At 38.6% G+C, this 13,090-nt stretch overlaps 1 protein-coding gene across 10 annotated transcripts in view; it reads left to right on the forward strand.

The window, feature by feature from the left end:
* The window catches only part of LOC127534455 (NACHT, LRR and PYD domains-containing protein 12-like), an 81,997-nt gene that overhangs the window by 20,696 nt on the left and 48,211 nt on the right, over positions 1–13,090 (forward strand). For 3 of the 10 annotated variants that reach the window (XM_051949667.1, XM_051949672.1, XM_051949674.1), the window contains exon 8: positions 3,270–3,443. The exons of 2 other annotated variants lie outside the window; for them this stretch is intronic. In XM_051949667.1, the coding sequence (XP_051805627.1) occupies positions 3,270–3,443 (174 nt within the window). Of the gene's footprint in view, positions 1–3,269; positions 3,444–6,940; positions 7,115–8,587; positions 8,762–9,354; positions 9,529–10,622; positions 11,443–13,090 lie in introns of those variants that run through there. 5 more of the 10 variants (XM_051949669.1, XM_051949670.1, XM_051949673.1 and 2 more) reach the window with 5 other exon arrangements.

The raw sequence follows: 13,090 nt of genomic DNA on the forward strand, positions 1-13,090 counted from the left end.
TTTTAGCCAAAATGCCAAAATGAGACGCTATACTACCACTAAAGGACATAAAATAAGCAAAATAAGATAAAAAATTAACTCATAAAGACATAAAATGGCCAAAGTATTACACAAATGATGTATAATGACCAAAATGTCACACAAAGAGCACAGAATTATGAGAAATGTTGAAAATTAAAAGTACAATTTTGAGAATCACCAAGACAGAGAAGTAAAATAAGTGCTTACACCTGCAGAGCATTAGTTAGTATTTAAACCTTAGATTGGCATTCTATCTAGATACAAATGTACACTAACAATGAACTTACATGTGCATTTTAAAAGTCATTATGAAGATATCAACATACCCACTTCTTAATGTCACTCTCCATGCCAGGCCAGTAACAGCAGCTGATTATAGCGCTGTGTGTTTTCTCCCAGCCACAGTGACCCCCAAAATGGCTTTCATGAAATTCATAAAAGATGTCATTTGCCTCTTTAGCAGAGCAAACAACTTTTGCCAGGGGATCAGGCTGAGTTTTTTTCCGCCTACATATGTAGTGTAGCTCACCATCTAGTGTGTGAATGTGAAGCACATTTAACATGAAATTACATAGTTTAGAAAGTGTAGTTGACAAACTACAAATCCCTATTATACACCTTACCCTTTACCATGAAGGTTTCAGCTCTTCTTCTGATCACGTATTTGTTTTGCAGTGATCACTTCAGGCGGTTGTTAATTTTCAGGTCAAGGACCTCTTGTGCCATTTTGGGGTCCATTTTTTAAGAGAGATTTTCCTGTGTTGCCCTTTCTTACCACTGGCTACACTAACACCTAACTAACGTAAACTAACCTAAATCCTATGCTATCCTATCTACTAAATATCTACCTTCAGACTTAACTATGAAACTACCTTCACACTTAACTATAGATGCCACAAACGCTTAACAGATACACAGACAGACAAATTACAGAACAGACATACAAAACAGTTACAGTCACAAAAAGACAATAACACCAGACTCTCAACACACCTTACCTCAGACACTCTCACTTTCAAACAGCCACTCACTCTGTCACAATCAAACTGCAATCACACTATCAGCCACTCTACAACTACTATAACTCACGTGATGAAATTCCTGCCTTGTCTAAACTTTCTCCTCACTAAACCCTCAAGGTTGTATTGGGTTAACCAACCTTATACAGAGAGAGAGATGTACTCCCCAAATCTCTCCACCTGTGTAGCCAAATGTGGCCACACAGGTGTGCCTGTGCCCAGTTTGAGGTGTGCCCACCTGTGTGCCCAGTTTGAGCAAATTGGTTAACTGTGTGCAAGTGCTACTTGAGCACCTGTCTAATTAAATCATTTGAATTTTTTTGATCGTGTCAAATTTTGTTGTGATAAGTATTTACCTCTGTAGGGTTCCATACATGTAGCTACATAAGAATATGTACCTGTGAGAGATACGTTTTGCTTTTATGTGTGTACAATTGTTAATTTTGTTTGTATTTTTTTAATGTCTGGACTTCTGCTTTGTATATTTCTACAGTTGTACAGTTTCATTTAGCAGATGCTTTTATCCAAAGTGACATTCATCTGAGAATACATACAACACAAGCAAGGATCTAGTCAGGAGAAAACAACCTGGATAAATGCCATTTAAAAAGTTAAAATGTTTAAATAGGACCTTGGTGTCTGCAGAAGGTGCAGAAGGTAACAGGATTGTTATTCCTTTTTTTCAGCAAGTGAAGTACAAAGGTATTCGGTGAAGAAGTGGTTTTTAGTCTTTTTTTAGGACTGAGAGAGATTCTGCAGATTAAACTTACTGTCAAACAATGCAGTGAGATAATCTTATTTGGTCTGTTTTTATTATTTCTCATTTTATTGTTTGCATGTCTTGAATTGCGAGATTGTGTTGCTTGTTTGAAACAGCAGCTTCTGAAAGCAGGAATGAGAAATCGTTGGTTAAAATGTGGTCAGATGGTTTATATAATTTCGTTGTTTTACTTAAAAGGTGTATAAAAGTAAAGCAACGCAGATCCACCAGCTTAATTGCAGTAATCTTTGAAAACAGTAGCAGTATTTCTCGTGTTGTTTCTGCCTGACCGTCGGACTGAAGCCTCAGACTGTCACCAGTTAATCTGGTGTAGATCATCACACTCTGCCGCAGCGAAGCGATATTTCCACTCCGTTAGGTGGAAGTCCTCATAAAACCGCGTATTTTATTGGTAGACTGACCAGCCGTGAGTCAAAAAAGAACAATAACGATTTTTGGAGCCAATGTTAAAGCTGACAGCAAGAGCATTTCGGAACAGTTTATTGACATCTGTGTGTTTTGAACAGGCATTAACACAGTCACCCATAGGTGAAGAAAATAGAAATCGAAGCTTAAAAATGATCTTTCCCTTAAACATTCAAGCTAACTGCAAACATGTAGCTAAATGGATGTATGCATTCCAAAACAATAATCATTCCACGCAAAGTTTTACACAGAGACATCATTCTATGTATTGCCAGTGTAACATCTGTCTCGCGAACTGAAAATCACCAGTTGATCGGATCACCAGTTAATCTTGAACACCGGTTCTTGCCAACTCGTAGCAGTCTTGTACCACGTGACCATAGCAAATGACGACACGCTGGCATTTCCCATATTTTTTTCAGTTGCCATTAGACACATTATTTTGAAGAATGGGCTAACTCTCTTTTTTCTTTTTGTTTAATATTTTGAGGCATTATTTCTATTTTTACATAATTGATAATTGGGAGGTTATTTTGAAGAATGGTACTCTACCTCACTTTTCCTAACTAAGGTGTAAGTGTCAGCCTTAAGAGAGATGGTTATTTCTTATTTTGTTAAACATGTGAATACATGTGTTCCTACACAACTTGTCAATGACTATTAAAGACTAGAGCATGCCATATTTGTATGTGACTGATTATATTGTTTAGGAGAATTGCTTTAAATGAATAAATATATTATTCATAAAGCAACTGTTTGTGAGTGTTTTGGGCTATTTTTCTGTATATCCAGGTAAAGTGTTCTTTTCTGGGGAATTCAGAATATCTGTTTAACTGAGTTTGAAGCACAGAAAGCCCCCTGACCCACGAAAAACCCCTGAAAAGGGGGGGGGCCCGAAAATTTTTCGCGCGTTCAGTTTCATGTCAAACACAGAGAAGATCAGCTGAACCACTGATGTGTCCAAATGTTCTGCTTCAAATGCATGAAGGAAATCTAAAGTGTTTTTCATAATAACATGTTTTGTCATTTATGTCTCATAACAGACTTTCTGACTGTGGACTCTCAGAGAGTCACTGTGAAGTTGTGGCCTCAGCTCTGAAGTCCAACCCCTCCTATCTGATAGAACTGGACCTGAGCTGGAACAAGCTGCAGGATTCAGGAGTGAAGCATCTTTGTGATGGACTGCAGAGTCCAAACTGTAAACTGGAGACTCTCAGGTCAGTTCACTGTCTGTTGATGCTTTTTCTATATATTCAGCTATATGGAACTTTGGTGGACTTTGACTTGATTAGTGTCAGTCAGAAGCTGAAGCTGATGTTAGTGTGAGCTGATCTCATGAAGTGAATCCTTCGTTTTTGGGTCACTGTCAGTGTGGAGACCGGTGGCGTGGAGAGTAGAGTTCTGTAGCGTTATGTTGATTTTACTTGGATTTTAATGCAATAACTTTGATAAATTCATTACAGAAAAAATACCACATTAAAAAAATAATGCATTTAATTTAATCCCACCTTTCTGAGTTCCATAATTTCTGTCACACCAGAAACACTGAACCTAATGAACCTAAAGTCTGTTTTCCAGTCGTGAACAAGATGCACAGGAAGCAGAGTGAATCAGCCACAAGAAAGTTTGGTGAACAGTGATGGAAGACCAGACCTCATTGAGCTTGTTGGCTGGAAAATGTTCTTTTAAAAATCTTACCGATGGCAGCTTGGATAAAAGCGTAGTTTTAGTTTTCTGATCACTGCAGCTCTTAAAGTCAACAGATCACTTCAATGTAAAACATGTTGCTGTTAGCACCAGAGCTAACGTTAGCTATGACAGTCCTGGTACCGGCAAACAGTGTAGCCATCCCATAATAGACCACTTTTCAAGACATTGAAAGAGCTTGAGTGAACAAAAAATCTTCTGATGTTAAATGTAATTGCTCTAATGTCACTTTGAGTTTGCAGTAATCTGTGAATGTAGCAGACAGATGAAAAATGTGGATAAATGTAAATGAAACAAACATTTTAGTTTTTTAAGTTCCCGTATATGTCTATTCATCTATTCAATTGTCAACCAGAATTTATTTGAAATTTAGTAAAATTTAATTTTAACTTTACTTATTGTGTCAGATAGTTATTTGACAAAAATGCCATAAATGGAGATTAAACAATCACAAAGCCTCTAATTAATTAACTGTCTTATTGTCGTCCCACCACTAATTTGACTCCATTATTGTTTAAGTTGAGGTTTAAAAGAAATATTTTAACTGCTGCTGTGTAAAGGAAATACTGCTGTTAAAAAGTACCTTATTTGTTTAAAGTGTTTGCAAATCAAATCTTATTGCATTTTGTTCATAAAGCAGGACTATTTTTGTTTGTCAAGTGACGTGAACCAGAGTACTGTTTTGACTTTTGCTGCTCATTACAGCAGGGCCGTGCAGAGGCCTTTGGAGGGGCAGGTGCTCCAAGTTTAAAGGGGGCACATGGAGCATGAATGTGAAACACCGTACAGAAACATACCTGATAATTCTGGCTGAATTGTAGGAACCCATATTCATGTAGAATATAACATGGAAGCAGTGGAACAATGGTTAAGTCTCTGGACTGCTGATTGGAAGGTCAGTAGTTCAAACCCTCATATGGCCACCATCAAGTCCTTCAAATTGTTATTTTAAAGTTGAATTTAGATCCCCATTAGACACTGGACTGTTTAACTGTGGCTACTCTTCCTGGAGTCCTTGCTTTTAAATTTCATTCCTTTTCCAGACATTTACTGTATAGACATGGATTTGCTCCATGATGCTGATTTATAATCTGCCCTTTATTATTCATAGTGATAATAATAAAGTTTAAAAAAGAAACATAAATCATGTATTTAAATGTGTTTGTGCTTTTATTCAGTTTGACTATCCACTTTGCACAAGACAGCAAAGGTATAAAAGTTCTATATTTTATATTTATGCATATTATATTTAATTTCTCTATGGGTCATTCCGTGTGGTTTCACCAGATGGTGGTTGCCGCACCATCTTCAAATTAGTCCTAAATTTGTATGCCATTAGATAGTCACAAAAGTACTTTCTATGCAGTGATAGAAGACAGATGGAACTGTCTTGTAGAAAAATTTGGGGTCTCTGGTACCTGTCCCACACTGAGATTTTTGCCCCCCAAAATAGCCAATTTAAAATCTCGTCCAACTTTGGGAGCTCATATTTTCCAAACTGAGGTACCTAGAAAGCTCCGGTTTGCTAAGTTATCACACAAGTTTGTGTAGAATGGAACCCAGGGGTGTTAGAACACTTCTGTGCAGTATTTCTAGTACTTTTAAGGTCCCTAACTCCACTCGTGAGTAGGTGTCTCTTAATTTTTTAGCATTTTTAGCAAGCCCCCATGGCCTGCAGAGTGTAGGGAAACACCTGGGGATGTTAGTGGGGCACTAGCTACATGCAGAGGCCTTGTTTACCAACTCACAGCTCTCTGGTATGTCTAGAGGCTGAGAAATAACCACTTAAAGATGCAAAAAACGCTGGCGAGGCTGTTTATAGCCCAAATTCTGAAAATTTCAGACCCCTACAACTCAGAAACTATTTGAGCTACAGGCCTACAATTTTTCATAGAAAGTACTTTTGTAACTATCTAATGGCATGCAAATTTAGGACTAATTTGAAAATGGTGCAGCAACACCCCCAAGGAATATCTGGTCATTTCACCTGGAATGACCCCTATATGTACAAATGTCATAAACAAGTACTGATATCTTTAAATGAGAGGTTGACAAAATCACAATTCAGATTCTTCTAATTATTATTGTTATTGTATTTATACTGCAATAGTCCAAAATGATGTGAAAATGCATGTCCATAGTTTTAGTGAAATAAATAACCTCTGCCTCATTACCTCTAGAAACAGGAAACACACTGCAGCTCACTGACAGTAAAATAATACATCTCTCTGATGCACTTTGCCCATGACAACAGAAACATAGAGAAAGAAAAAGAAGCCTGGCATACTTTATCCTCTCAGCACTGTGTGGTTAACTAGCAGCTAGAACTGATGAGAGGTGTGTTAGAGTCAGACACACACACAGGATGCTCACTTCACTTCATCAGTCATCTTGCTAAAATACACCGTACTCAAAGGAATAACGCTGCAGAACCTCCTCACTGGACCATCAGGACCATCAGTTGTTGAAGTCCTCCCTCGGGTCTCTGGTTTCTAGACGAGCAGCGCTGAGCTCAGGACACGTCAGAGAGAGACGTAGATCATGTGACTATGGAGGGGAGATCTGAGTTATTAGTATTTTTGTTTTATTTATTATTTTGGGCCTCAAATGCTTTTGCACACACACACACACTTACAAATAAAAAACTAAATTAAATAAAATTAAATAGAATTTAAAAAATACAACTTTGACAAAAAGGGCACTTTGAGCATCAAGGCAAAAGGGGCAGGTGCTTCAGCCCCCCCACCCCCCACCTCTGCACGTGCCTGCATTACAGCTTGATGTGTGGACATGAATAGGTGGATGAATGTTGTGCTGACATGTGGATGATATGTGTAGAAGGCTGACATGATGATGATCCACAATAACAGAAGGACAAAGTCACTCTGCTGCTTTTAGAGAAAAGCTGATTGATGAGGACAAAGTAATGTTGATCTGCACATTCAGAACCTGAACACATCTGATGGATCATCAATGATTTTATACACATCTTTTATTCTTTATTCAGATTGGAGTTCTGCAGTTTGTCAAAGATCAGCTGTGATTCTCTGGTCTCAGCTCTGAAGTCCAACCCCTCCCATCTGGAACATCTGGACCTGAGTGGAAACAACCTGCAGGATTCAGGAGTGAAACATCTGAGTGGTTTTCTGGAGAGTCCAGACTGCAGCCTGAAGACTCTGAGGTCAGACATCATGTTTTCTTTGTGTGCTGAGATGAATGTGATGTAAAGTTGTGGTGACTCTAAACTGCAGCCATCAGGCTGATGTTCTACTGATCCACACTGAGGATCTTCATGGTAACGTCTGTTTTCTTCTTCTCTGCTTTAGTCCTTGGACTGTGGCAGAGAAATGTTGAGCTGCACATTTCAAAGCTGAATAAAAGCAGAAAAATCCTCCAGTGAATAACTGACTGTGAAACTCTGACACACGTGATCTTCAGCTCATATCTGACCTCATGTTTCTCTTTCATTCAAAGTGACAGCAGCAACTAGCAGCTGTTTTTATTCCTGATGAAGCTTTCAGGTGTTTCACTGGTTTAGTTTATCAAATGTTGTAAACAGTTTGTCAGAGTTGAAGGTGACGTCTTCAAATGTCTGGTTTTGTTCCAGCAACAGTCCAGAAGCACAAATATTCAGTTTAATGTGACAGAAAACAGAGAGTGTTGACAGTGGACAAAGTGGAAGCAGTTTGATGTTTTTACTGGATAAATGAGTGAAACCATGATGTAAATGTTTGAAAGCTTTTGTTCATGGACTCATCAAACAGTGGACTGATAGTTTGAGCTGTAATTGAAGCAGTTTTTCATCCTGAGAGACAGAAACTAATATTCAGCATCTGCTGGTTCAACACTTGGATGAAGCCATGTGATGTTTGAGAAAGTGAAATGTTGAAATCCAAGATGCAGCCGTTTGATTTATCTGCTGATGAAACATGAAGCTGATCCATCAGTTGTTGAATGAGCAGAAAATCCAGCAGCAAAAGTTGTGACAGTTGATGAAGAGTTGAAGTCATTTATCAGGAGCAATGGGAACATTTCCTGCTTCACTTTCTGCTGATTTTCTTCTTTTCTCTGGTTTGAGTCATTAAAAGTGAAGATGTTTGTGTTTGAGAAAAGAGTTTGAAGACGTCACCTGGTCCTCTGAAAACTGTGATGGACACTTTCCACTATCAGTGACAGATGGATGAAGAATGAAATGATGTGAATGTAGAGTCCTGAAGGAAACGTCTCCATGGTTCCAGAACATGAAGATATTTTAGAGTCTGGAGCCTCATTTTGTCCACGTTTCCTTCTTGTGTGTTTGTGTGACTGTGAGCAGAAAGTGAAATAAATGTCAGAGTGTTTTTCCTTGTGTTTGTTGCTCAGCATGAGTTTGTGTGGATGGAGCCACTGGTGGAGCTGCAGAGTTTCAGAGCTGAAGTCACTCCGTCTTTATTGAAGCAGCAGCATGTTGTCATTAATATTAATGAGAGCTCTTCTTCACTGCTTCTGTTGGACTGTTTGAAGCTGCATCCTGTTGGCTTCAGCTGTTTGGAGTTTCCATTTTGTAAACTTGGACATTCTGAAGCTTCTTCAGCTCTGAACTCATGATGAAACTCTGAATGATTTCAAGCAGGAACTTTGTCTCCTCAACTCACATCTTTTATTCTTTATTCAGATTGATGAGCTGCAGTTTGTCAACGATCAGCTGTGATTCTCTGGTCTCAGCTCTGAAGTCCAACCCCTCCCATCTGGAATATCTGGACCTGAGTGGAAACAACCTGAAGGATTCTGGAGTGAAACATCTGAGTGGTTTTCTGGAGAGTCCAGACTGCATCCTGAAGACTCTGATGTCAGTTCACTGTCTGTGTGTTACTGTTGTAGATCTGATGTGTTTAATGACAACTGAAGCTCATTTATGTTCAACAGAACTTCCATCCATGAAGCTGTAAATCTGCTCTGGTTCATATTTTCTGTTTTTTGAAGGAAAGGTTGAGTATTTGTACCAGAAAATGTATGAAATGTTGAGTGATAATTTTTAATTAAATGAATGTTTGTAGTTTGCACTAAAGAGTCACATCTGGATCCAGATGATCCTCTGAACTCAGATCAGTTTATACAAAGTTTACTGACTGAAGTAGAAATATTTCTTTGGTTTGTGTTGAGTTGAGTTTTCTTTGACTGATCCTGATCCTGTTGATGATGCAGCATGTTATTGATGTGTGGACATGAATAGGTGGATGAATGTTGTGCTGACATGTGGATGATGTGTGTAGAAGGCTGACATGATGATGATCCACAATAACAGAAGGACAAAGTCACTCTGCTGCTTTTAGAGAAAAGCTGATTGATGAGGACAAAGTAATGTTGATCTGCACATTCAGAACCTGAACACATCTGATGGATCATCAATGATTTTATACACATCTTTTATTCTTTATTCAGATTACAGAGCTGCAGGTTGTCAGAGATCAGCTGTGATTCTCTGGTCTCAGCTCTGAAGTCCAACCCCTCCCATCTGGAACATCTGGACCTGAGCTACAACAAGCTGAAGGATTCATCAGTGAAACATCTGTTCGATCATGTGAAGAGTCCAGACTGCAGCCTGAAGGCTCTGAGGTCAGTAGAAGGTTCCATCAGTCTCTGCTGCTTCCAGCAGTTTTCTACTAAACACAGTCAGTATCAAAGCAAAGATCCAGTGTCTCCTGTAAACCTGCAGCTTCTCAGTGAAGCTGTGAGAGCAGAATGGAGACAGAAACACAGAGACAGCAGTCAGCCAATCAGAGGAGCCACAAGCTTGTTGTCATGGTGTGTTTAGCCACATGTCCACTAGATGTGATTTTCTTGCATGTAAACGAACTGCATCTGAAAATCACACTCATGGTGGACGTCACTAGAGAGCCACAAAATTGTCACATGACAATGTTTGAGCTTCAGTGAACAGCTGCTGCACAGCTTATTTCTCACCTCAGATGCTTTCAGAAATACTTTTTGCTGAAGATTTTTAAAATAAAAGAGAAAGTTTGCCACCAAGCCGCTGTGTTTTTCCGACTTGTCTGCCGGACCATCAAGCTGAAAGCTCGGTCACATGACCACGTAGTGATCAGCTGTTGCTCGAGTGCTGTCATGTGACAATGTTGTGCTCTGCTACTGACCGCCCACCATGAGAGTGATTTTCAGATGTGTCGTGTTTACATGCAGGAAAATCACATCTACTGGACACTCACCTTTAGGTTTCATGGTCCAGGGGCTGACCAATAGCAACAGATCTATCAACCAATCATGACATGTTTTTTTGTCTGTCATGATTTGTCTCGTTTCATCCAGTGGGTGTCCTGAGTAACACGAGACAGACAGGCCAGATGCTAATTAGTTTTTCACACCTCTGTAATGCTCTAGGTGTGAAGTCTCATGCCCCTCTTGCCCCACACACCCACCCCCCAACCCCACATCAGGATCTGTTTACAGCAATTTACAGCCCAGACAAACCTGGAGTTCACAGCCTGTGAACTGCTGATAACTGCCATGAACTTGGTAGGTTTTCTGTAATTCACAGGACTGATAGTCTGGCTTTTCATGCAGTGTGTGAGCTTGGAGCTCAGTGTGTTCACTCCAACACGTTAACATGAAGCTGCTGCTCTGAACACGACTGAAGTCCTGATGAGCTGCTGATCAAACTCATTGATCTCTGCTCTTTCTTCTTCTCTCTGCAGATGGAAGTGATGCTGATCAGGACGGTGTTTGTGCTGAGAGGATGAAGTGTGTCCTGATGATCCAGATGTTGAAGCAGCAGCAGCTGGTGTGTAGAGACTCTGACTGGACCATGTTACTGCACTGTAAAACATCAGGAATTCATTCAGTCACATCAACTCATCTGTTCTAGTTTACTTTAGAGAAATACAGGAGTTTTACTAATTACTAAATATTTGAACTTAAAATGTCTCATTTTTCTTTTCAAACCGCTTTAGAACTAAAAACATGAATTTGTAGAACTTGAGGCATTTTTTGAGTTGAATGAATGAGCAGCTCAGAGTTCACTCAACTCATTAAATTAAGTTCACAAGAAACAAAACAAACACAGATTTCCCCGTTAATGTTCACATGATACCATGACTGTAAAAAATGATCATTATTTTACAACCAGTTCTGTTTGTTTTGTTCAATTACAAACAATATCTAGTAAAATCCCAGAAAAGTATTAACTTCCATGTTCAACTGTAAATAATGTCCACATCAATAGGGTTAGGTATTTTAATAAATAGTCATTTGTTCTTTAACAACATTTTTACTTTATTTTAATCAGCAACAAGTCAGATTATTTTACAGATATTTGTCCTCATTTTAAAGACTATTTATGTTTATTAAAGATTGAAAATGAGAAATATTTTAACACTTAATTGACATTTTTGCTGTGTTTTGTTAAATTACAGATAATCTGGAATAAAATCACAGAAAAAATGTTCATTTATTCAGAATGTTTGCTGTAAAAAACTGATGAATAATGTGAACATTAAAATTCACTATTTTAATAAATGTTCATTTGTTCTTTTGTACCATTTAACTGTCACACTCTTGTTTATTGACTTTAAATCAGCAAAAAATATCATTTTTACAGAATCTGAAGGACAAACTCTGTATATGTATACGATATATATTAATTCTATTAAAGGCAGAAATGATTCCAAAGCATTCCACTGTTTTATTTGACAGTTTTGCAGGATTTAGTTCAATTACAGATAATCTGTGTAAAATGATAAAAAAGTGTTAATTTCTACAATTTTAGAATCTTTCTTTTTCCAACTAGTAAATTGTTGTTGTACAACGTGTGACCAATAAAAATGACTGTTTTCCTGTTTTCACCTCAACAACAACTATTCCAATAAGTGACAGATGTTTTCTGTCATTTTCTCACTTTCTCCACTTCTTAAATGTTGTGTTTCTCTCTTCAAACATTTCCTCTGGCCTCCTTGCTGCCAGATGTTCACCGTTCCTTTCCACATATTTTTTCCAGTGTGGAGGTTGATGTCAGGTTGCAGAGTGTGCAGTAAGTTTCAGGATGTTTGTTTCAGTGCAGGATTAGATTTGACTTTTCTTTCTATTTCCAGCTGCAGTCAAACTTGTTGATCTTCTCTACCTGCAGCACATTGAGCTGATGAGAACAAAGTGTCCTGGAAACATGTCAGCTGAAGCCTTGGTGTCCAGAGAGAGTTTAATGAAGCACATGTGAAGGATTTTTACAGCATCACGTAGAAATCCAGTTTAGCGTCATGTTGCTGGGCGATCAGCCTGCTAACTAAACGTAGGCTCAATACTCTCTGGGTGCTAGATTCAAATGTGCTGTAATTCATTGGTCAGGATCAATCTGTCCAACTTCTGATCCAGTAAAACCAACACCACTGTGAGCATTTGAACACACTGCCACACTCAATTCCACCTTTTTCACTGGAATTATAGACTCTGATGGATTTACTGCAGCACTGCCAACAACAGTTGTTGCTGTAACTCACTTTCCTTTCCACAGGGTGTCTTATCTTCAGATATTTTTTTAATTCCCCCTCTGTTGATCATCAGAACTTCATAGCATTTATTCAGAAATTCTCCACACAGACAAATGATGATACAGGAGGATCTAGCAGAACATTTTTTGAGGGGGAGACACATAATTACAGCCTGATTGACTGCGTCTGCTAGAAAATGTACCCCCCTCTATATTCCTCAGGTGATGTACCAACATCATGTGGTTTATTCTGCAGACATTTGTGGTCATGCACAACAAAACTTGTGACTTAGGACTAGTTTCATGAATCACAGCTAAAGTTATAGGGGGATACACATTATTTCAGCCTGATTGACTGCGCCTGCCAGAAAATGTATCCCTCCTCTATAATGAAAGTTTCTCAGGTGTCTACATGTGTAGAACACGTGATTCTTCAATCAATTCTGCAAATGACACAAGGTCAGCCTTCAGCATTCTGGAGCAGGTCGAGGATCGGCATCATCAACCTTGATTTTGTCAATTAAAAAGAGTTAGCAATGAATCCTACAGATTACAAACTCATTGTCCAATATGAAGCTAAAAAAGAGTAACCCCTCAAAGTTCACCAAGACGGAAAACTTATTACTTCAAGGAAAGTTTCATCTGTATGACACTGAAGGTAAGACCAACGACGTCATAACCATT

Source organism: Acanthochromis polyacanthus, chromosome 6, assembly GCF_021347895.1.
Source record: "Acanthochromis polyacanthus isolate Apoly-LR-REF ecotype Palm Island chromosome 6, KAUST_Apoly_ChrSc, whole genome shotgun sequence".
In the NCBI taxonomy this organism is placed as follows: Eukaryota; Metazoa; Chordata; class Actinopteri; family Pomacentridae; genus Acanthochromis; species Acanthochromis polyacanthus.